Here is a 24,925-nt window from a genome sequence, read left to right on the forward strand (position 1 = left end):
CATAGCAGCAGAAATACCAAGGATTAGAGAACAGGGTTTAAATTTGCATGAGCAGAGCATAAGAAATGAACAGACTGAAGCCACCATAGGAAGAAAAGAAGCTCTGTCCACATAGATGGATAACATTTATTGCTTTTTTAAATCTCCACTATTAAATGATTCCCTGAGTCGTGCATAATTTTCTCTTGAGTGTGTTTAAATTATAGCGAACCTCCTTGATTGCCTAATTGGCATCCATTTCCTTTCTTTCTCTTTTTTTAGGGAAACCTGATTTGCTCAGGTCCCCAAACCTGTCATCCCCAGCTCTAGAGGAAACTACTGATTAGTTGAAGCTGGGCATGGCATTTTTCTGACTACAATTATTTTTTTTCTGAGTACAATTATTAGTCCAGGAGTAAGCACATGATCCAAGATCCGGGCCTAGGCCTATGGTTTTGCAGATCATGCTTTGCAACATATTTCCTCCCAGATTGCGGGCCAGGCCACGTGCCCTCGCCTAGGGCAGGGGTAGCCTGGAGGAAACAGCATCCTTTTCTAATTGGTTCTCCCTGAGTAGTGCTTCTTTTTTGCAGTTCAGCAATCTGTAGGAAGTGTCTTTTATTTCTTTTTTTAAAAAATAATTTATTCTTTAATGGACACATTGATTGTGCATATTTATGGGGTACAGAGTTATATTTTAATACATGTATATCATGTATAATGATCAAATCAGGGTAAATAGCATATTCGTCATTAAAAAAAATTATCATTTCTTTGTGATGAGAGCATTTAATCTCCTCTCTTCTAGCCATTTGGAGGTGTATTTTCTAATCTATCATTAGTCCAGGAGTAAGCACATGATCTGTGTGAACTAACCCACACAGCCTCCAGAATCCACCCTACATTTGAATTTTTGTATCATAATAGACGACATATGTTTCATATACGTATATTTAGTGAAAGATAATAAATGCCTTCATTGTATAATGAAGTTGGGCTTTTTGTTGCTTGCAGGTAAAACATCTTAAGACGAAATTTTTTCTTGGTTCTAAGAATAAAGGCCATTCATTTAGAAAATGTAGAAAAATTGAAAAACACAAAAATTTAGTAATCCCACCACCCAGAGATTATAATTATAAACTTTTAATTATGACATTCTGATTTTTTTCTATATGTAGGTATATGTACTTTCAAAACTTAGGACAATAGTGCCCATAATACTGTATATTTTGTTTTATTCAACTAATGATATATAATAAACCCAGGAGAAATTATTCTTCTCAAATTTGGTTTTGATGTTTGCATATTATTTCATTTTATGGTTGTATTTTATGTCCCCTGTTTTTGGATATTTGGGGTGCTTTAATTTTTCCATGATATACGTGCTATAAATAACACTAGAACAATATCATGGTGTACAAGAGGCCTTCAAAAAGTTCATGTTAAGATTCATATTATCTTTTAATTCTATTTTTCCACGAATTTTTGAAGTACCCTCATATATATTTCACACACATAAGTGTCTTCTTGGCATGTATCTTCAAAAGTGGAGTTTTGGTCAAAAGATCTGAACAGACTAAACGCTTTTGTTACATATTTTCAAATTTCTAACTTGCATTCAAAATGAGAGGTAATTGGTGTTTAAAATTAAAATGCTGTCTTCAATTCCTGCAAGCACTTACAGCAGTTTTTTTCATCCATGTTATCAGGGCAATCTGGAAACCCATCACAGATCACTGTCTGCTTCAAACATTGTTTATTGGATGGACATTCCCAAAGATCTCTCTCTTTACAACCTGAAGAGAGAAGAAAAGCTTATTTGCAATAATGATGAATTTGATCAAGCAATGTAGAAAAATTATAGCATAAAGGCATGATTTTCTTTTTTTTTTTTTTAAGAGTTTTGATTCCTTTATACCATGGATAATGTAATTTTGAAAGGAGAAATACCCAATAATCTCCATACTGCAATATAAATAGTACAGCTCTCCTAATAGATCAAAAGACATATGGGAAATGGAGGGGGGAAAAGAAAAAGCAACTGTACATTAATGATCATCTTTAGCTGTTCCTTTTGCTTTCTGAGTCAATTTGCCAACACATAAGACGTCTATAAAATGATGAGTTATGCTTCTAAGCAAATACACCAAGACAGTGATCTAAATGCATATTATCTTAAAATGTAATTTCATTCAACAGATTGAGGGGCCATCTGTACGTTTAGCAAATATGCTCAATACCTACAAAATTAGTTTAACGGCCAGGTGCAAAAGCCATTACCTTCCGATTATCAGAAATCTAAGGTTGGAAACTTTATCAATTGATATGAGAAATGAACATAATTTGCACAACATCAGAACTATATGTCCGTAACTTGAACTGTAATTTGCCCATGAAGCATTTATGATGGACTTAACACCATTTGATTGAAATGCAGTGCATTTCATACATCTAAAGCATGCCAAGAGCCCAATGTGTTGTAGTCACTCCAATCTGATCCATGACCCTCACCAGACTGTGAGGTGCATGAGGGAAGAGACCACATGGCACCCTTCACCATCCTACCTAGAACAGAGGTTACATGCGGCAGGCCCTCAACATGTGTGTATTTTAAATGGAACTTCATTTCATGTAAAAACAATAATTCTCTCCTTCCCAAGAAAACATCATTTATTTTAAGGTAAGTGAAGTGAAAAGCAGTTATCAAATAAGGAGTTTCTTAAAAAATGTTATTTCTCATCTGACCTAGTACAGATAATTCAGAGAAAAAATTGTAGATGATTAACTTAGTTTTCTTGGAACCCATTATAAGAAAAAAAAAATCTACATTTTTCAAAATTCTTATTGAAAACAGTCATCAAAATAAGTCACCAGAAAAGAAATTTTTACTATGAGCTAAAATTGGATTTGGTATGTTTCACCATCCGAAGATACAGGGAATAAATAGTGAGAGTCCTTCACCAACTGTTCAATTGGAGTGGTCTCAGGCCCAGAAACATCTATTCCAGGAACTCATGGGGATATTATTTGGAGTTTTCAGCTAGTAGAGGATACAGACATCATCTGGAATGTTCTGACAATTACAGTTTCTGGAGATTTGAAAAAGAGCCTGAAATCTACCCTCTGTGACCCAGCTCTGCTCATTCCTCCAGAGAGCAAAGGAAATCAAGAAAGAGGGCTCAGAATCCCATGGTGCCCACCCAGCTCCCAGGTTGTTTATGTAGTCACAAAACATACCACTTTTTAGTAAAGGATGAAAGAAAATAGCATGAGCCTTTATGACTGTTCACAAAGTAGCCTTCCCACGAGAACAGAGAAGGTGGACATTTGGAATAAGCTGATAAAAGACCACAAAAATAGATCCTCTGGAGCATAAGGCCTTCTTAACTGCATCCTCACAAATAATAATAATGGTAATGATAAGAAAAACGTTCATTATCCACTATGTATCCACACTCTAGATATTAGTTTTAATTCTTATACCACCACCAGAATGCTCGTATTATCATCACCATTTTATAAGTGAAGAAACTGGGGTCTGGAGAAAATAAATAAATTGCTGTCGATCACAGCCCTATGGAGAAAAATCAAGATGGGATCCAGGCACAAGTCTTTAATTGTAGTCTTTTGTAAAAGGAGAACATGCAGTATGCATAAGGGGTAGGAGTGGAGAAAGCACAGCATTAGTCAGATAACAGGATTGGAATCCTAGCTCCAAATCTCACTAGCTGTGTTACCTTGGCTAAGTTACTGAACTTCTCTGAACCTTGGTTTCCATATCTCTAAAATAGTAATAACAATGCCTGCTACATAGAGTTGCTATAAACATTAAATGAGTACTCTATTAGCTTTCATTTACCCTTCCATGCCCTTTTCTCATACAGTTTGCATGACTTAATACCTCCTCTGGCAGAGTTATGGTGGTCATAAACGAAGTAGGATGAAAAGGTCAAGACATTAGTCACATGGAAGATAGTATCATTTTGTAAAGGATCACTCTCGCTACAAAGTGTCATTTTTGGTGTAATTACATTTTAAACATACATTCTAAAAGGAAAGGGGTGTGACTCCTTTAAAAATTAAAAATCGGCTATGAATGGAATGGGATGTTTCATTCAGCTGTAAGTTATGAAACCAAATAATTGAAGATGGCAGAATAGCAACCACCCCAACATAGAGATAATAGCGATACCCACTGATTGAGGACACCATGTGTCAAAAAAGTGATCAACTCATCCCAGTTTGCCTGCCACTTTCCTGGTTTGAGTACTAGGTGTCCCTTGTCCCGAGAACCCTCTATCAATCCAAGGCAAACTTGTGTGGTTGATTACCCTAAGTGTGCTAAGCATTCTGCTGGGTTCTTTCTATCGCTCATCTTCATCACAAAAACTATGAAGCTGGATTCCCTACCAGAGTCAGGCCCCTCTTAAACTGGGGCACCTTGTTTCTCAACAACAAAAAAAGCTGTCATTATAAGACAGCAAACCACCTTAAAGCAGATGCAAGAACCTCTTAGTTATGCAAATACAGGCTAAATAGGTCCACTCATTCTCTTGACTTGAGCTGCATGAAAAATAAAATATCTCACCCTTCAGAGTAGAGCTGCTCACAAAAAGGAAGGAGTCAAGTTGAAACTGGGTCTTTGAGCTGGCAGAAGCTGGAACAGTCCAGATGCAGCCACCCTGGGCCAGTATCCGCCCAGAAAGTGGCTGTGGATATGACCCTAGAGTGGATCACAGGAGCTACAGCAGCCAGAGACCAGGCCCAGCAGGCGTAAAGACCTCTCTAGAGTGTGTGCAACCCCGGGCAATGGAGCCCCTTCCCTCAAATCATGGCCACAGAAGCCTCTGCCCCAGCATCCACAATATCAGCCAGAATTGAGAAACTGCCTCCCAGCTGGGCTCCAAGCCTGATCATCAGGGGCAGCAGCACCAGCACAGGTCGTAAAGCTACCATCTTCACTTAAAAGGTCTCAGCAATTTTCCTGATTCCTGAGAAATCTCTCCTTTTTAGGGGTGCCATCCTCATGTCATCCTCTTCAACATGTAGTGGCCTAGTACCCTGTGAAAGAGGCAGGGCGAAGGAATGAAAAGGGCTTTAAACTGCAGGCTGGGGACACTGAAGACAGAGCATCCACCCCGAAACAAGCACTACCTCCAAGACGAGACATCACCCTGTCACCCATTTACTAAGTGAGCCAGGGACTTTGCCCAGCCCATGCTTTAAACATGACATGCCAGCCTGCTCCGGTCCGCCATAAACAGCTGTCAGAAACAAGACCAAGCCAGACAGAACTCCTTCCCACAAGGGAGATCCCTGGGGCGAGCTTCGAATGGAATTGCCTCAGGAAATTCCTACCCCCATGGCAGGTGGGTTCGTTGTTATTGTCTTCTGAGGACTGAAGAAGACATGTTACAAGCATTCCAAGCTGTGTGGGATAACATGGGAGTTCTCTGCATTTTACAGGTGAGGCCCAGAGAAGTTAAGTGAGTGGCCAAAAGTCACACAGCCTCTAAGTGCTAAGTCAGGATTTAAATCCAAGTCTAAGTCTATGCAGAGCACTCTCTGCCATTCCAGTCTGCCTGCCAAGACACCACGTAAGACAGTGAAACAGTTACCAAGTACCTAAAGGGAAGGAGAACGTCTCTCCCTTAACATGGAAAATTAAACACTAGTAAGTGATCAGAGAGCAATACCGAAGATTCATCCTGAAAGCACACTTGTGGATATGCCACATGAATGGACACAACACCCTTACTCTTCTGCTAGACACACAGCAATGAGTGGTCTGTTCCACAAGCAAAAGGATACAAAGGCATAGAAATTGGCTATTTGGAGTACTAAGAGAGTCAGTTCGCCCTTCTGTGTGCTTAAATTAGGCAAATGCTATTCAAGAGTCTAAAAGGATAGGGGGGAAAACCTTTTGGAAAGCTTTTAAAATCAAGTTGTGTATAAAACCTGCAAATAATAGAAACAGAGCTTAAAATACATCCTAAGGGGATTTTGACTCTGAGAAACAGTTGAGGTTATATTTAAAGGTTCTATTTCATTTGAGCCCAAGAAGAAGCCAAAGATAGATGATAAAGTGATTTTTAATCATTTAAAAATAAAAAAATAAAATAAGGGTAGTTGGAAGGGCACTTAATGACACTCAAGCATTTGTATTGCTGTCAATCTTTTTCCACTTGGGGTTCACCCTTTTACTTAGAATAGTGATTAATTAGTAATTATGATGCTGTGTTCATGGTAATAAAGGGTTTGATTTCAACAGTATTATAAATAACCTGTTTTTGATGTATTCTGAATTAACCCACCCTATTGAGAAGACTTGCTGCTCTAACATAGCCCAGGAACCACCTGCTCACCCACACTGTAGACATAAAGCCTAGCAAGATCTAACCTCAGCCTCACACACTCGAATCTCTAGTATGACAGCAAAGCCCAAAAATATAATCCCATTGTTATTTTCTTTACTTCCCCTTTCTTTTATGTCGTTCTTGTCCATTTCTTTGCCCAAATCTTCGCCTTGTTCTCTGCTGATTGGATATCAATGCTTGGGAAATGATGTGTTGAAAATAAACTCATTTCATCAAGTTGCTAGTTTTACAGACAGCTCCATCCATATAGTGTATACTCAGTTACTGACAAACCATCAACCTTTAAGACAGTGAAGTGCTTCTGTACTGACAGTGTTGACTCTGCTAATTACTCCTCTGTCTCTTAGGCTTCCCTCCCATGAATCAATTCTGGACTGATGTGTTCAGGTTTGCATAATTCTTCCAAACATTTGTTGAAAACATTTATAATACTGACAACATTTTCAACACTAGTTTACATTAGCAATTACACAATAAAAGCAACTTCAGCAACAAAAATTTACTACGAGATTGGGAGACATTTAAGAATAATATTGCTAAGTTCTAATGCACAGATTTTTCAAATATATTTAGAAATTAAGTGTTTGGCTACCATATTTTCCTGTTACAAAAGTGCCAAAGAAACATGAAGTAAAATTAATTTCTAACACATCAATTATTTTATAACTGAATTAAACAAGTAATGCTTTGTGGGGAAATCCAATAACGTTGTTAGAGGTTCTAAGGGAGCTGCAGATTCATAAGAATGAATAGTCAATTGTCACATTATTCAGCAAAGCCCAAACATTTGAGTGCTTTCAATGAATAAAATAAATCAGAAAGACCTGAAGTTTGGAGTGAAACCCAAATTTCCTGAAGCTGGTGTTTGCATTAGCAGATGGTATGCCTATGCACACATGAAAACAGAGAGGCAAACAGCAAGAAGGAAAAATGAGAACTGGATGATTTACTCTACTTGGCTTTCATCCACCTGACTTCCTTATTTGATTATAAGTGGTATGTCCTCCCAGCACACTAGACAAGCCCATTCAAATGCATGCATACATATGTCTCAAAGGGGAACATATGTAAAGTTTCTATTATCAACCATTCTGGAAAACTTAATGAGAGTTTTCTCATGAACTAATACTGTTGAAGCAATTGATTTAATTACAAATGTATTCAATTTGTTACCCATAATAACTTTCCTTAACTAGAGCTCTCAATAGTGCTGTCAATATTTTGAGTGTTTGATGGAGATTAGACAATATATTCTAACATTTTGGTGTGTCTTTAATTGTGTGATTAAAGTATTGATGAAAACTCACTACTTAGCTAGGAACCTGATATTTTAGGGACATTTAAACCCCAAACTATACTATATTTCTTTGAATTTCTCTTTTGCAGAATGTATTCTAGAACTCAGACCTTTTAGTCCTGGTAAAGCTGGGGGGTTTGTTTTTTTGTTTGTTTTAAACTAAGCTTTTATATTTTTCAAATATTTAGTCCCCTACTGCAAATCTAGATCTAGCCACCCCAAGAGAGTATCATGCAGCCTCTATGAATCATCTAAGATGATCCATTTAAATTGCATTTCAGAATATTGTAACTAATCAAAGTCATAGTTAAGTGAGCAAATCTCATACATTCTCAACAAATCACTTATATAAGGAATATTCAATGAGTTTTTGATTTATTTCTTTACAAAAAGATCACAAACAATCAAACTACAGTAGCTTCTTAGAACACTGTATGTTCCTACATAACAAAATTACTCCCGGCCATTGTACCATCATTCTGACAGCTGTAATTTTCCAGAGATCCACTTGTCCTTATTTATAATAGCTAATACAATTTCAGTTGATTGCTTGTGACATTTTGTCTAGACCAGAAGGGCAAGGTCTACCACAGAAAATTCGTTTTGGGGAGCAAGGCAATATTTCATACCTGAAAGGCCAAAATAATGAAAAGATTTCAAAAGATGTATTGCCTTATGTGCTTTCAATGAAAAAAAGTATCATTTTTTTTTAAGCAAGACTAGCTAAATAATCATAACCAAACTTTCTTCAAATTAGCCCTTCAGTCATTTTGTTTTACTGCAGAACATTGTTTATTAAAAAGCATTGTCCGTTTTCTGTTCCCTGACACATTCTGAGGTTGCAAGTACAAAGCTTTACAGATGGGAATTAGCTTCATTTAAATTACCATTCGCATTTCTGGCCTTTCCACTGGTGATTTTGGAGCTCAATGGCAGAAACATCAGGAAGAGTTTTATCCTTTGCCAACAGAGACAAAATAAGAGAGGGCATGAAACTTAATCCCAATTAAATTTGAACATCGAGCCTGAACTCTGTCTTTGTGTATCTAGATGCCTGTTTAGCAACATAGGAATCATATGTAAAGACACTATTATTCTGACTTTAGAACAGATAACAATGCTTTATAATTCAATAATAAAAATAATTTCTTACATTTGTAAATTGTCTTCCCTTTTACTAAGAGTTTGCACAGATATCATCAAGGTTATGAGTAGAAGTATAATTTAAGGAAAATCGAGAGCTAAGAGGAAAAACGCTTTTCAATTCATGCCTTATGTTCCGTAATTCGAGAAGGAAATGCATCAGCACTCAATCCTGGTCACTACTTACTACTATCAGTGAATGGTTAACATTTTTTAACACAGTTCCTTACACTAGCCAGTTATTACTGTATATTCAAGAAAAGAGCCACCTCACATACATACCACAGTTTTCTTCATCACTGTCATCAGCACAATCAGCCTGGCCGTCACATCTTCTGGAGGCCAGAACACACCGTCCCGAGCGGCACTTGAAGTGACTAGGTGAGCATTCTGTTAAAAATAGTCCATGTTACTCTCAATGGACAAAAACCCAGGAAAATCAGCTAATCTATTGACATGTGGGATACTGTTGAGGAGCTATTACTGAAGAGAAGGATGGTCTTCCGCAAAGCTGAAACAAAATGTATTTGGCTTTGCTGTCTACTAATCAGTATCTTTTTCCTCCATCACTGGCACCCTCTCTCCAGATCAGCAGTTGAGTGTTTATGTTTTCCAGTGATTAATTATCTTTCCAAATGGACAACTAGCAGTTGGCAGAGTCTGCAGTGCCTTGGAGAGTCCATGCCCCTGACTACCCAACTGTCCTCAATGTGTCAAAATCACTTCCATATCCCAGTATTTCCACCTGGCGGGCAGGTCCCCAATTCCATTTCTGTACTTGATGATCCTGCATTGCCAAGGTCTCCAAATACTTTGTACTTAAAGGATCCAAGCCTTGATGTTCAGCATTACCTTTAGGACCCCTAGTATAAAAGTAGCATCCATCTATAATGGACTCTGTGAGTGAAGTATTGTTAAAATGATAAACATCTTGAATACGAAACTCATATCTGAGTTTATTTTTATTTTTAAATGATTATTTTAAAAAGGATGACGATATCTAACAGATGAGCACCAAATTGTTCAATGTAATCGAGTTTGTAGATTCACTCACCTATGCAGCCTAATTGGCAGCTAAGTAGAAAAACAACAAAAAATAAATAAAAATAAACAAAAGAACAGAAAGATTTCAAAAGGTAGCTGACATGTTCATCCACGTTAGCTAACCACTATAATTTAAAAATTAACCTTCCACGTCTTTATCAGGCATTAGGCAGGTTTGATTGTCTGAATTTTCCTCTGGAAATTGATCACAATCTGTGTCTTCAGGCCACTGTAGACCCACGATCCCAAGCACAGACTCACAGTGTTCTTTGGAGTGCTCACACAGTATTCTAAAAGAGCAAGAAAGACAGTGTTAGAAGCAGAAATCTGAGATGTATATTAGGAATGTTCACAGAGTTTAACTTCTGTGTGCATGTGGGGGTGTGTGTGTATGCAAGATGTATGTATACAAATATATAGAGATGCCCATATATATATAGGTATTCAGAAAACCAAAACAGGTAATATCTCTACAGAGAATGCATTCCAGTAACATACTTTGAGCAAAAGAGACATCATTGCAGAAATAGAAATAGAGAAGTTTCTGAGACAGAGATTCCCTTCCCCGCTTTGCCTTTCTTATTCTCTCACCTGTCTTTGAGCAGACACATTCTCCAAGCTTTCGTTCCAAGCAGAGAAGGTGCCAACATCGCTTTGGATAGTCTTCCACCAAGGCTATGGAGTATGTACAACACCCGCATCCCCAGCGTCTGACCAGCCATGTGAGCCATCTCAAGTGCTGCCTGGCTTACTAAGGCACGGTCTCCCTTACTTCTGCTTCGACCAATATTGTTGACAAGCATGGTATTTCTCCCAAATCCATCTGTCTTGAGCTCAAGTTGGTTAAAATGAAGTTTGTTGTTTTAAAGAAAAAAATATACCAAGCATTGCATGAAGTGCTTTCATGTGTTCTCATTTGCACCCAAAATATGTTTAATGTAAGATATCAGCATGTCTCAGAGAAGATTTTACTTCTCAAGGAAAAAAAAAAAAAAAAACACATGGTTTGCCTCAATATATTACTAAGACATTAGTTACATAATTAAAAAATAAATAAATAAACAAAACTTTCTTAGGCAAGTTTATTTTCTTTCAAATGTATTCTTCTCAAAAGATTCAAGCTTTAAACTGTAAGTAATCTCAACCAGGCTCTCATTTTTTAGATAAAATGGGACAGACCTTCTAGAAAGGTCAGCTCCGGTCTTGATAGAAACCGGTAGGGAAAGGTTAGCAATCAAATGGGGAAGTTTCCAAGATAACTCTGTCTAGGTTTAAGTCTGGATGAGGCAAAGCATGACTCGATGCTAATTTAGTCTAGGAATTTGGGGCAAAGACAGAAGCATGGCACTCTCATATTAGGTGTGCAAAAAATGGGAAATTTGATAGTGTTCATAACTGTTGGACTAAATAATTGTGTTGCAAATTTATAACAAAATCTCAATTGCTGCTTCTATTTTAAATTAACCATATGATACCTTATTTATATGGAAAACTATATATAATATGGTATAATTACAGTATAATGCCTGACTCTACCACGTTCTATTTTTTCTATAAAATGAAAATAGTGATATACAGCACCACAACTCCAGGCACACTGTTCTTACAATACAATCTGTGTAGTGCTCAGCGATAGGCAGCAGCCCTGATGGTGTGCACCTCACTCAAAAGGTTACTTTAAGCTTAAGACAGCATAATGACTCTCAAGTATTTAGCACATTGTAAAGGCTCAATAATGTTAGATTTTTCAGACTCATAATTTATAAATTAAATGTTAAGATTAATTAACAGACTTGGCAAAGGCAACTATGTATTACTTCATGAACTTATTAGAATATTATTCTTATCACAATATTAAAAAAATTTCTTATAAACTAATATCAAAATTTAAAATTCACATTGATAGCCACTGAAGATGAAGGATGGATGAGTAAACCTAAGAAATAGAATCAAAGCATTCAAAAGTTCACCAAAATGCTGATTGAATAACAATTGAGAAAGTCTCATCTTAAGCCTTTTAATATAAAACTTTAGCTGTGAAATTACAAATTGTATCTAGATGTAAATTTACATTTATATTTGTAGCAGAGAATGCTGCATTAGGAAAATAATTTATATACATATGACAAGAAAGTCAAATACTAGAATTAAAGTACTATTAAAAATAATTATTTGCTATCCTTGACCTTGCTTAGAAAAAGTGGAATAAAATTTAGAAATAACTTTTTAACATAAAATTGGTAGATGTTTTATTAGAGATGTTTTAAAAGGCACTTAACAGAAATTTTCAGAATTATTTTTGCACAAGGCAACATTAAGTTATACTCTTTTTTCTATAATTTATTCAGTTCTCCAAGTCATTTTGAAATGTTATTGTTCCCTGTCCTGACTCTACAGATGCCCTTACTATTCCATCCATTTGATATTCGGCATATAATTTATTGTTTTCCCTTCTGTCCACTGCACTGATATTATTGCTTTTTCATAAAGCTCTGACTTCAGATCCCAATATATGGTTTCTGTCAATACCATGTTTAAGCAAGCACATCTGCACACTCATCCCTTGATGGAAAACAGCACTGAAGAGAGTAGCAACCCTCTTATGTAATAGTCATCTTGTCTGTGTAAATTCTCTGACTACAACCCTAACACATGGCGTAGAAGAGGGACACAACTGCCACAAAGCAATAGTGCTGTCATCATAGCTATTGCTTATTCAGGGCTTGCAATCTAACAAAGTACTTGACATTTATGCACATTCACTGACTCGCACAAAAACCCAACCAAACAACCAATTACCATACTTATTTTACCAGGTAAAGGAACTGAGGCTGATCCTAAGGCTACCCAGCAGCTAGAGAATCACCAGAACTTTAACTCAGACATGGAACCCAGAGCCTACTCCTGACCCTAGGATATCACTCATTTCCAAAGTCCAGTCCAAGCCGCACTCTTGAAATACCATGCCTGATTTCATTCAAACAAGCAGAAAAATGTCAGCCATGTCCATCCCTGTCCTACCTGTGAGGCTGGTGTTATGTCTCCCTGTGTAATATCTCTGACTTTTGAGTGCTATCAGAAAGCAGCGTTTCAAACCCTCAGCATTGCCAGAGAAAGAAGCAGATACACCCCTTCTTTTGCTAACTATCATTTGTTTAAAAAACACTTTTGACCCACCAAAGAAAAATAACACGTGATTTTATTTGATTAAAGGACATGAACTACAGTCAAAGGCAGTTCATAGCTCCTCTGTTTGGTACTTGAGTAATGAATTCTTACTCAAATATTCATTTTACAGTTCCCACTTCTTTACCTTTTAAATATATCATCAGCAATATTTACTTTGTCCAAATTCAACTAAGTCTTCATTCCCTCGGTGCTTTCCCAGGGAAAATGAGGATGCCTGGGGGAGACCCCATCATATTACCTGCAAGGGGGGATACGCTGGCCTGTGTTCACATCACACTTTGGTACCAAAATGGTGCAAGCAAAGAACATGAGATACTTGTAACAGTTGGTTTGAACAAGAGCAGGGAAGAGAGAGGACTCCCAGCTGATGGATGCTTCCTTTTGAGTCTCATGGCCAAGGTAATTTGGATAATTTGTATGGTTGTAGGGCAAGTTCATGCAGAGTTCCAGTGTAATTGGTTCACATTGACCTAACGAAAAAGCACACGTATAAATGCATTTTTTTTAAGTTTCGCATGTAAAAACAATTTCTTTAAACTTTACAAACTTGAAATCTATTTTACTCTCTTTAGAGTAGCTAAGACTAGAATACATGCAACATTTTTAGTATATAACATTTTTCTGTGGATATCAAAAAGTAAATGTTGGTTAATGAAGTGCCACGGTAAACTAAGATTCAGTTCTGTGTATGTCATTGCTAGCACAGTGTCCAACATGCAGGTTTTAAAAAGTCCTTTCTTTTTTTCCCTTGGTTCAACTTATCTGGAAATGACTCTCTTTTAACGTTCCTTTTATTCACTTCAATTCACCTTCTTCTGATTTATTCATTACATCTAAAATAATATAGCCCCATCATCTTCACAGCCATTTTTTAAAATCAATGAACTTGATTAAATAGGCAGCTAGATAACTTCTGTCTGTATGTTTTATCATTGATCTATAGATTTAAATACAAGGCCACAAAATTCCAGAGCAAGGGGAGACTGAGATCTGTGAAATACTCCTTGCCATAGAGACAAAATGCAAACCCTTTAGTTTGGAATCCAAGGCTATTTTGCATTTCAGCCACAGCCCAACTCTCCAGCTTCACCGCCTGTGACTACCATAGTATCTCTGCTGCAATGAATTCTGTTCCTTTGTGGCACCAGATATTTTAAGGATTTACCTGTCTGCTCCTCTCTTACTCCCTTCTTTTCTTGATATACTTGTAAGCATCCCCTCAAATGGGATCACAGTTGTAGCTGCAAGGTGCATCACCACCCCCTGCCTGAAAGGATCCTTCCCCAGCTCCCCCAAGCTAACTCCTCCTTGGCTGGAGAACTCAGCACAGATACCGCTACCAGGAAGCCTTCCTGGCCAACCACTCTTCCCACTCCTATTCCCAGAATGAGTCTCTTCCGAGTGCCATAGCATCTCAGGCATGTTCCTGTCATACACTCATTGCCGTCTGCTGTGTTTTTTATTTACTTACTTGCCACCCCAGCATAATTCTGAGATTTTTGAGAAATGAGACATTATTTCTCAAAGTCTGCACCTAGCACAGTGCCAGAATGAAGAAAGGAAAAGAGGAAGAAAATATGTCAGGAATTATCCTAGGCATTGCAAATGTAAAAGTAATTTTAAAAAATATATAGTCCCAGCCATTGAAGAACTCCGTAATATTGAAAGGAAAAAAGACACACGTGCTGGTAGCTGTATTATAAATGTAAACAGGCTAGGATAGAGGTTATCATGTTTGTGCACCCCCCATTCATGTGTTGAAACCCTAACTCCCAATATGATGGCATCAGAAGGTGGGGACTTTGGGGGAGGTAATTAAGTTTAGATGAGGTCTAGATGAGGGTAGAGCTCCCATTATGGGATTAATGTCCTTATAAGCAGAGGAAGAGACTAGAGCTCTCTCTCTCTCTCTCTCCACCATATGAGAATACAGCAAGAAGGTGGCCATCTGCAAGCCAGGAAGTGAACCCTCACCAGAGACTGAATCTGCCAGGACTTTGACCTTGTACTTCCAGCCTCCAGAACTGTGAGAAATAAATGTTTGTTGTTTAAGGCTCCCAGTCTGTGGTATTTTGTTGTAGCAGTCTGAATTTACTAAGACAGCACTATTGAACAAAATGCTAGGAGCCCAAAGGGGTAAGGTGGAGCAAGAGCAACTCGGAAAGCCTTCAAAGGATAAATGGGATTTGGGCAAGTTTGGGGGAATGCGGTAGAGAGGCTCCCTGTTCCTTCTGTTCACAGTTGATGTGTTACATTCCCTGAAGGGAGAGAAGTAATCGAGCAAGTGTCTTGGTAAAATTATCCCAGGCAGTCTAAAAACTCCATGCCTCATTGAGTGATTATTCAAATTTAATTTAATTATTTGACTAAGAATTGGTATGCATGCAAATAGATTAGCAATGAGGACTGGTGTGAAATATTAAAACAGTTCTGGGACTACTTAATTTAAAGAATCTGGGGGCTTCACAGACATTATGTTTATAAGGAGACTGATGCTAGCCATACTAAAAATCTTCTGGACAATTTAACATGACTGTCAGTTCCTTGGGGAGGACACAATACTATAAAGGTGGCATGATCTTAAGGATGAGCACAGGGTAGAGAGAAGATGAGGCAGAGGAGAATGGGGTTGTTTCTGTTTATTAATTGCTCTGATTTGTGGAGGAGGTGTGGAATGGATGAATTTTTTGTGTCCCCACAAAATGCATATGTTGAAATCTTAACCACTGATGTGATAGTATTATGAGGTAGGGGCCTTTGGGAGGTGAATAAGTCATGAGAGGGTATCTCTCAGGAATGGGATTAGTGTCCTCATAAAAGAGACCCCAGAAAGCTCTCTCATCCTCTTTCTGCCATGTGAGGATACAGTGAGAAGTCAGCAGTCTGCAGCCCAGAAGAGGGCCCTCACCAGAACCCATCCATGCTGGAACTTCCAGCCTTCAGAACTGTGAGAAACAAATGTTGGTTGTTTATAAACCACCCAGTCTATGGTAATTTGTTATAGTGCCCAAACTAAGACAAGGGGTAACATTCAAATATTTGCTTTCAGATTACCAAAAAAAAAAAAAAGAAAAAAAAAAAGACATGTTCCTTGTAACAATAAAAACAATACAAAGATGAACAAAGAAACAGTTTATCAACTCCCCACTTCCCTTCCTCTCACCCTCTCTCAAAGCCAACAGAGTGGTGTGAGTCCTTCCATGTCTTTCCTGTCCTCACATTTGTGCACATAAGTATTTACACACTTACACAGACATATGCTTTTATTTTGCTAAAGTAAAATCACTCTATCCATATTACTCTTCAGCTTGCTGCTGCTTATCTATCATGACCATCTTACTAGTCAGTAGACGCATCTCTAACTATATTTTTTCCTAGTTTCTTTAATATACCTACAATTTTTAAAAAATAATTCATACAGATTTTTGCCATCTTTTTTTCCCTGTACATGCCTTCCATTTTTCTCTCCTTCTCTACCACACCATTAACATTTAACTTTTTTGTCAGCATGTTTCATTTAGATGATTAATAAAACATAATACCTGGATAATTTTTTCTCTCTCTAGATATATGGAGAATCTATCACTTTTGATTTGGGATAACATATAACTTTTAAGTGTTTCAGAGCCAAGGGAGATGAAAGGATTAAATAATGATCATATATTATTCTGGGGATCTTTATTGAATGTGGTAAGGTTGATTGAATCTTGTGTTTTATTCCTTCATAAAGCATTCTTCACATATTGCTAAGGCAAGACAAACTCTCAAGATATCTGTCAACCGCAAATTCTGTGATTTATGATATCAAAAAGCTTTTTTATCTTAAGCATTGAGCTCACTCATGATCCTGATTTACAATAGCCACTAGAGGGCGATCGCGTCACAAACGTGAGAATGTTCGCCACAAAACTGGTTTTCCAGTGCGAGTTTAACGCCGTGTCCTGCGCATACATAATATTTAATACATATCTGCTGAGAATGAGAAAAAATAATTCTAATGGAGTCTGAATGATATCCCACCTTCCAAAGTCTGAAACAAGATTTGTTAAATTCAACCTAAAGACAGGATTGCTAACTAAATGATGTTACGTCTTTGTCATGATGCAAAACTCTGAAGTCACTGAAAGTTATGTATTAACTGATAATCATTTACATGAAAAGTGTGACTTTCTATATTCAGTTGTATATATAATATTTAATAATTCATCTCTGCCTCAAACTCTAAATCACTCTTTATCGCTACTATTTTTAATAGTTTGATGAGCTATTATAAGGTGAACACCCTTGTAACTATCACCAAGGTCAACAAACTGAACTTTTCCAGACACTGCAGAAACCCCTCCACATACCCTGTCTTATAGCAACCTCCTCCTTACCCGCAAAGTGATAATGAGTTTCATAGTTATCACTTCCTTGCTCCTAATAGTTTTATTAACTAAGTGTGCACCATTCCTTAGATACTGAATTTTAGACTCACCCATTTTTTTCAACTTGCCTTTTAAGTCTTTTATAATCTCCGGGTTCCCCTCTCTCCGATTTTTTATTTTTTTATTTTATTTTTTTAAATTTAACTATTGAAGAATCCAGGGATTTGACCCGTACTACAGTTTGGATTTTGCTGATTGCACATGCCTGGTGAGGTTAAACATGTTCCCCCATCCTCTTTATCTCTTGAACATCGGCAGCTGAATCCAGAGGACTGACTAGGCTTCATGTCTTTGGCAAGACTGCAGTGGCTGTGGTGTTCTTTCATCAGAAGCCACATCATGTCTGATTCCCCTCTTCTTGCAATGTCAGCAGCCGTAGATGCTCCGAGCCTGACCCATGAATTCACTGTTATCAAATAGTAATATTCTAATTCAATCATTTACTTTTCACTTATTAGTTGGGAAATACTTTTATAAAGAGATCACTCTTCTCTTTTTTTTTGCTCCCAAGGACTGACCTCCTTGGCCATTATGGTGTTTGGCTTTTTGACCACACCCCTATACTATTTGTTCCTTCCACCTGGAGCTTGCAAAGAGATGGCAGGAAATTAACATGCCAGAGGAAAATATTCAAAGAGCAAAGCTGTTCATTTCTTCCTTGGTATTGAATAACAGCCTTACAAGGTAGAAGGGGAAAAAAAATACGTGAGTAAAAATGTACAGATAAAGGTAAATAAAGGTGAATAGAACACTGTGGGAAACTTGAGAAAGCCTGGGGCATGACAGCCATACCTGGCTTCACCGCCACAGTGAACATGAGCTTAGGAGGTGAGGGAGAAATCCCAGACATTGCTTTTGGGCCAGCCTCCCCCACCCCCACCCCCCCACTACAAGTGGGAAATGATGGATAAGTCCCTCTACACCAGAGCGAAAGGAGATAGCATTCCTGCTCCTATCCCCTAAGGCAAGGATATGTCTGTATTTTGCCTCTCAGCAGGGCACAAAGATGTTAGATGCTAGACTGTGACTGGATGCAGTAATGCAGGCTGCTAAAAGCTGTTCCTTGACAACTGTGATACTTCAAGTCTATCAGTACACTTTCTTATCAGAGATGTGGTTTTCAGGCTTTTAGAAAAAATTGTACGTGCTTATCAGAATCTAAGCGAAGCCATGGGCCTTCTCTATTAAAAAATGCACGTAGGAATAGGAAACCTTTTCCACGTCCAATTTCAGAGGAGTCATATACTCCTGCAACCTAGTCACAAACATGCCACTAGAGCAGTCACTCTCAATCTTGGTACACACTGGAGTCACCTGGGGAATTTTTTAAATACTGATGACTAGGTCCCACCCAGTTTATCTTCAGAGACCATTAGAAAGTTGTATAACATTATATGGGATGGCAAGAACCAGTGTCTTCAAAGACCAGAATCCAAGCGACTCCAGTGAAAGGCTGGCTCCACCAGACAGAATGTCCACATTCTCCAAACTCATGTTCTCCGTTGCCATCAATCCACAGAAAGAGAGTGCTGTTTAGTTGTGCCCCAGAGGCTAAGTAATAACAGTTTCTGACAGTGGTAAAAATCTTCAAATAATTAATCACATTTTCAAGTACAGGAAAGGTTTTCTGAGACAAGACGCTATTTGTCCACCTTTACAAAGAACCAAGCACGCATATACCTGAAGCTCTCTAAATGATCAGGTATAGCATCTTGACTCTCAACCAGAAGTTAGGCACACACACTGTTTTTAATGACGCAGAAGGAATAAGGACCAATGCTTCACCCAGTGCCTGGCACTCAGAAGCGGGCCCATTCAAATGTTCACTGCGTATATATGGAGAGAACCTGGCAAGTACATACGTAGCAAATGAGGAAGCTGGTGAGACAGTGAGAAGCCAGGGAAACTGACTGTATTTGAAGTGCATAAAGAAAAACCATTGCAGTACGCATGAGTGGGAAGACAGCGGTTATGTTCCTCCGCATTGAAAACTCATCTCCAGGAAGCTAGGGTCAGTTCTCCCTTCTTCACCATCAAAGAGCCTAAGTTCCATCCCATGTCAAACAACCCCCAAAACTTTAATAATAAGCACATGTTTTTGAGCTGACACTATCGCTGTCCAAAATTACTCATCCCAAGGTGAAAGCAAAGTAAAGAAATAATCCTGAAAATGTTCCAGGGCAGATTGGGACATAAGCAAAATGAAACAATGGAAACAATGGATTCAGAATATATATGTGTGTGTGTGTATATGTATGCATATATAAATTTATAATAAACTGTATATAAAGTATATTTATAACATTTACTTATTATATATTATTATAGCAATATATATGAGTATCATTATATATATATATATATAGTTTTTTTTTTTAAATCAGTTTATAGGGAATCAAGTGGCAATTTGTGACTTCTCAGTGGCCAGACTAATAGCTACTGATCTCTCATATGGGAAACGAAGTATCTACAGTTCTCACATATGGGAAACTGTCCTCTCATATGGGAAATGGAGGAAAGCCAGGCATTGTGCTTTCAGCCAAGCAGTTATTAAGTACCCATGAAAACAAAAGTCCTGGCAGTCTGGGTTTTTCATTGGCTGCCTCCCTGAATCCCTTCCTGGCTCACACTCTTCACCCCTTGAGACTCCCTAACAGTTACAGGAGCACTCTATAAGCTCTACCCCGACCCAGAAAAGTCACCAGGTAAAACTAGGACCCGAAAACTGCAGCAAATCCAAGGGCCTGAGCCCTTCAGCCTGTGAGTCTCGCAGCTTCTAGCAGCCTCCTACTGAGAGGATGTGAGTTAAGAATAATACCCTCTTGCCAACTAACAGCTGACTGACCTGCTTCCAAATTTCTAGCCCCAAGCTGAAGGTGAGGCAAAAAATTAGTTATCAAAAGTGAAATCAATGAGTATAATATGAAAGCAGAGCCCAGTAGTAAGAAGTCACGACTAGAAATCCGTCAGTGGAGATTTTCTGATTGATTTTAAATTTCCCCTGGTCATCTATACGTGCTCTTCCACTTCTGCCTCTTCCATCTTACCCCAAATAATTCCTCCTCCTGAATGCCACTTTAGAGACAGCTACCTGCTTACAACACTTGGAGCTGTTACCTTGTCACTCAAACAAGTTAACATTATCATTCCAAAACCATTATAGGTCACTAAAGTTCCTGAAAAGATGAGAATAAATTTTATTAAAAGAACAGACCGCCAAAGTTTTATGTGGCTATTTCAACATATTTGCTTCTTGGATAAAGTTTCCGTTTTCGAAGCTGTGCTTTAAAAAGGAAGAAAGATAGCATCTGCCTGCAGATGGAGCCAAGAAAATAATATATAGGAGTTGATGTCGAGTTGAAAGTGATGGTAATGATATTAAACAATGTGGATTTATAGCCCACTCACAATGACACATTTGTTTCTGATATAAGTTAATTAGGACCATTTTGTTTCTTTGTGCTACCACATGTAAACTTTAGAAAAGAAATGGAAAATATGGGGATATACTTTTTTGGAGGGATTCCAAACTTCAGTATTTTAATGTCAAGAAAGATAATGTAGAAGAAAAATACCAAATGTGCATCCTGACATGGTTATTGCATTCGTCAGCTATTGTACTTACTACAGTTATTCAGACTGTTGTTAGGGTCACACAGAGAGCTACCACCACATGATTCGAGGCAGGAATTGTAGAGGCATCTTTGGTTTCCTTCGTGACATGGAGTCTGACCTGTGGAAGGGGAAAAGGGCACATTAACTCTCATCATCTGTAAATTCCCTACACTAGGACCTAAAGGGTCAAGAATGTCTGGTGGAGCTGAAGAATGACACAACATTAATTTCCTTCCAATTTCTCCAAAAATATTGAACGCACATTGAATTAGTACCTTCTGGATTAATTTTCCTGGCAACTAAATACAATTCATTTATTCTAAAAACAATCTGTAGGAAGGAAGAAATCAGAGACAACCTACACTAAAAAACAGGTGGCTGTTGCTTTCAATGGAAATGCCTACACTTGATTATAAAATAAAACTCAAGTGACTTGAGGGAGAGAGAAATATAAAGATCTTGAAATTGTAAATACTAAATGACATTATTTTAAAAACTCATTACTCCCTATTCTAGTCTTCCCTCTAAGAAAATGCTTTCCCTAATAATAAATAGGGCATCAACACCAATACGATAGGGATACTTTATCACAATACAAGTCACCTGCAGCTGTTACCCATGTTCTCAGTATATTCTTGGAAAGTATCATCAGACTAGCTGTGATGACCTGAGAACTGGGTTTCTTGTTTCCAAATGAAAGACAGCAGTAACATTAGCCTTTGCCCTAATGGCTTTTCCTTAAGGTATGTAGAGAGGAAACTGGTTTTCCCATTGATTTCCTGATCATTTGTAGATTAAATGGATAAGGTAATAAATTCCTGCCCATTTTCCATTTCTCCCCCATTATGGTTAATTACTTTCAGATACATCATCTGGAATCTAGAAAATCTTGCAAGGCACTTTTAAGAATAAATAATATTATGCGTGTATATATAATCATCCTTGCCTATAATTCTAAGACAATATTTATTATACCAGAATCTTTCTCCTTTGCAGTACCATTAAGGTACAACTTAATACAATAGATAGCCTTGCAGAAAAGAGATGTCACTGTTTTTCTATTTTAATTTATTTTATTTTTAATGTAAGCAGAGTCAAACTTTTTTCTTAAGGCAAACCTAAACAATTTCAGTGAGTTTAGGCTCTTCGGGAAATTTTACTACGACATCATGCACTCATTATTTCAGCAAATATTAAGTGCCTGCTATGTGACAAGTCTATGTGACAGGCTAGGCACTGGGCATGAAAAGGTAAATGGGCATGAAACTCTCTGTGATATAGCCTGTACTCTGATAAGGATATCTCCACGACTGAAACCTTATGATGCTGTGTGATCACTGCTTTACAAAAGATGCACATAGAGAGCAACAGAAGCAGATTAGGGCATAAAGGGAAACTTCTCAAAGGAGTTTTCCAGACAGAGAGGTAAGTTATGGTAAGAGGATGGGTTTCCCAAGCAGAACAGCAGCACACGCACAGGCCTGGAGGAGGAAAGTGCACAGGTCAAAGTCACTGGAGCTTCAACCACTGAGAAGGAGGGTGAGGGAGACCAGACAGGTGTGCAGAGACAGAGCCTGAAGGGTTTAAAGACCTAAATCTTCAACAGTGCCCAAAGCCTTGGGAGAAGAGGGTCCTGCTCCCTCCCTAGCCCTGTCTAGCAGCGCAAGCCTGCAATCCTAATGACAATTATGATGCTGCACCCTGTTCCCCTTCTTTCTCAGCTCTCTAATCACAATGACCTTTTCTCAGGACCCTACCGCTCAGAACATGCCTTGGTCCTTCCCACCTTGGGACTTCTGGTCAAGCGATGCCCTGTGTCTGAGATGCTTTGTCAAGCCCCCTTCTTCTTTGTGAACTCCACTAATTTTTGCCATCTGAGCTCCAATCTCTCTTCCTTGGGGGAGCTTTGTCTGAGGCCCTGTACCGGGACAGGCACACCACAGATGGCATCACAGCACCCTGTACTTCCCTGTGTAGCCTGCAGTACTCATGGTTAGACACTGACTTGCACAATTATTGGTAGCAAGCTGGTCTCCCCCAGCAGCCTGCGAGCTCCATCAGGTGTTATGCTTGCCACTGAATCCGCAGGGGATGAACACATATTAGCACCGCAATATACATTTTTAGTTGAATTCATTAGAATAATTACTATAAAGATAATAAAATTTTACTTTGTTATTCATTTTATCATATGACTTTTTTACATCTCACACATGGAAGAAAATAATCTACAAATCTGGCCCTTACACAGTGAAGAACCCCAAATTATTTCAGAGTTGAATTATATAGAAAGAAAGAACAATCTGATCCAAAGGGGGGGGGCTTGGTTGATAATGCACACAATAACTTGTGCCTGGTAAAGGATTTCCTTCTGAATTTTAAAATGAGTAAGACAAAGCGCTCTTTCTATATTATTTTTTATGTAATAAAGTCTGTGCTTTAAAGCTCTCCCTTTAGGTCTTGGATGGTTTCTCATTAAAGTTATTCTAATGATCAAGTATTCATGATGACAAAACTAATTTATCTACAGGTGACCATTAGCTGATTAGGGATATACAGAGCCCAAGAAATGCCTTAACATAATTCGTGTGTAATAATAGCTAACATTTATTGAGTACTCACCACGTGCCAATGCTGTGAAGTAGTTAGCATCATTCTGACTTTACAGGCACAGAAACCGAGACATAGAGGAGTTAAGTAACTTGCCTAAAGTCAACCAGATAGTAAGTAGCAGATTCGGGGCTTGAACCCAGGCAGCAGGGCTGCAACAACCACATTTTTAACAATTAGGTTATGCCTCTATCATACAAACAAATGTAGTGGTTTTTAAGCCTGGGGATATTCTTACTAGCTCCATACCAAGAAGCTTCTACACAAACGGGGGCTTAAAACAATCAGTGTGAAACTTTCTTTTCTGATAGAAATAGTCACACTTAAAAAACCAATTTGATTCACTTTTTCTTTTTGAGTCTCGCACACAGATATCAGACTCCTTTTAAAGTGTATTTAAGTATATTACTTGGTGATGTGAGGCTTTAAACTGCTTCTCTGAACGTGGTTATTTTAGGAAGTTGTTACATTTAATTTCAGAAGACAGTTCCTCCTAATCTAATTTCATTTCATGGGACACTAAAATTTCTCTTTATCATGGCTTTCCCCATGAAACAGTTCACTGAATGCAACCATGCTGTTTAGGTGTTTCACTTCTACCCTCTACCCTTAGGAAACGTTTCTCAGCACAAGTTGCTTGAGTATTATAATTACCACAGGAAAGGGTTTCCTGGCTGGCGATTTGGAATTATTTATTTGAAAATTCTATGTAAGCATTAGGTCACTTTGAACACTTTGCTTTGTTCCCAAGGAAAAGTCCACCAAGAAAGGAAAGCTGCAGGGGCGGTGCAGCCCACTCACCGTCACTGCAGCGGTCCTCATCACTCCCGTCCTCACAGTCCTCGTCGCCATCACACTGGAAAGTACTGGGGATACACTGTCCATTTCTGCATTCCACCAGACCCTGGCTGTGACAAGCTAGGAAAGGCAGAATAATATTCACGTTTTTTTATTAATTCTTCTTTCTGTCTGCAGGTCATATAAATGATTCCCACTTACGGGCCATTACAACGAAATGCATACACAAATGGATGTTTCATTTTTTTTTTAATTCCAAGCATTTGGGGAATGGAAAACTTTCTTTCTAGAATTTTTCCTGCCTTATTAAATGGCACTTATGAAAAGTTAACTTTTTCTTGAGAACTGCATGATTGTTTTTAATGATGGTAGTAGTGATACTATTAATAGTAAAAACTACAATTTATGTACAGCTGCTTGTATGGTAAGAGCTGTGCTAGGTGCAT

General features: G+C 38.1%; 1 protein-coding gene across 1 annotated transcript in view; it reads right to left on the reverse strand.

The window, feature by feature from the left end:
- Window positions 1-24,925, reverse strand: part of CORIN (corin, serine peptidase) — a 252,898-nt gene that overhangs the window by 54,392 nt on the left and 173,581 nt on the right. The window contains 6 exon segments of the mRNA XM_063108597.1: window positions 1,662-1,775; window positions 9,079-9,186; window positions 9,985-10,130; window positions 13,268-13,499; window positions 21,082-21,189; window positions 24,483-24,599. Coding sequence (XP_062964667.1) covers window positions 1,662-1,775; window positions 9,079-9,186; window positions 9,985-10,130; window positions 13,268-13,499; window positions 21,082-21,189; window positions 24,483-24,599 — 825 coding nt within the window.

Source organism: Cynocephalus volans, chromosome 9 (genome assembly GCF_027409185.1).
Source record: "Cynocephalus volans isolate mCynVol1 chromosome 9, mCynVol1.pri, whole genome shotgun sequence".
Lineage (NCBI taxonomy): Eukaryota > Metazoa > Chordata > Mammalia > Dermoptera > Cynocephalidae > Cynocephalus > Cynocephalus volans.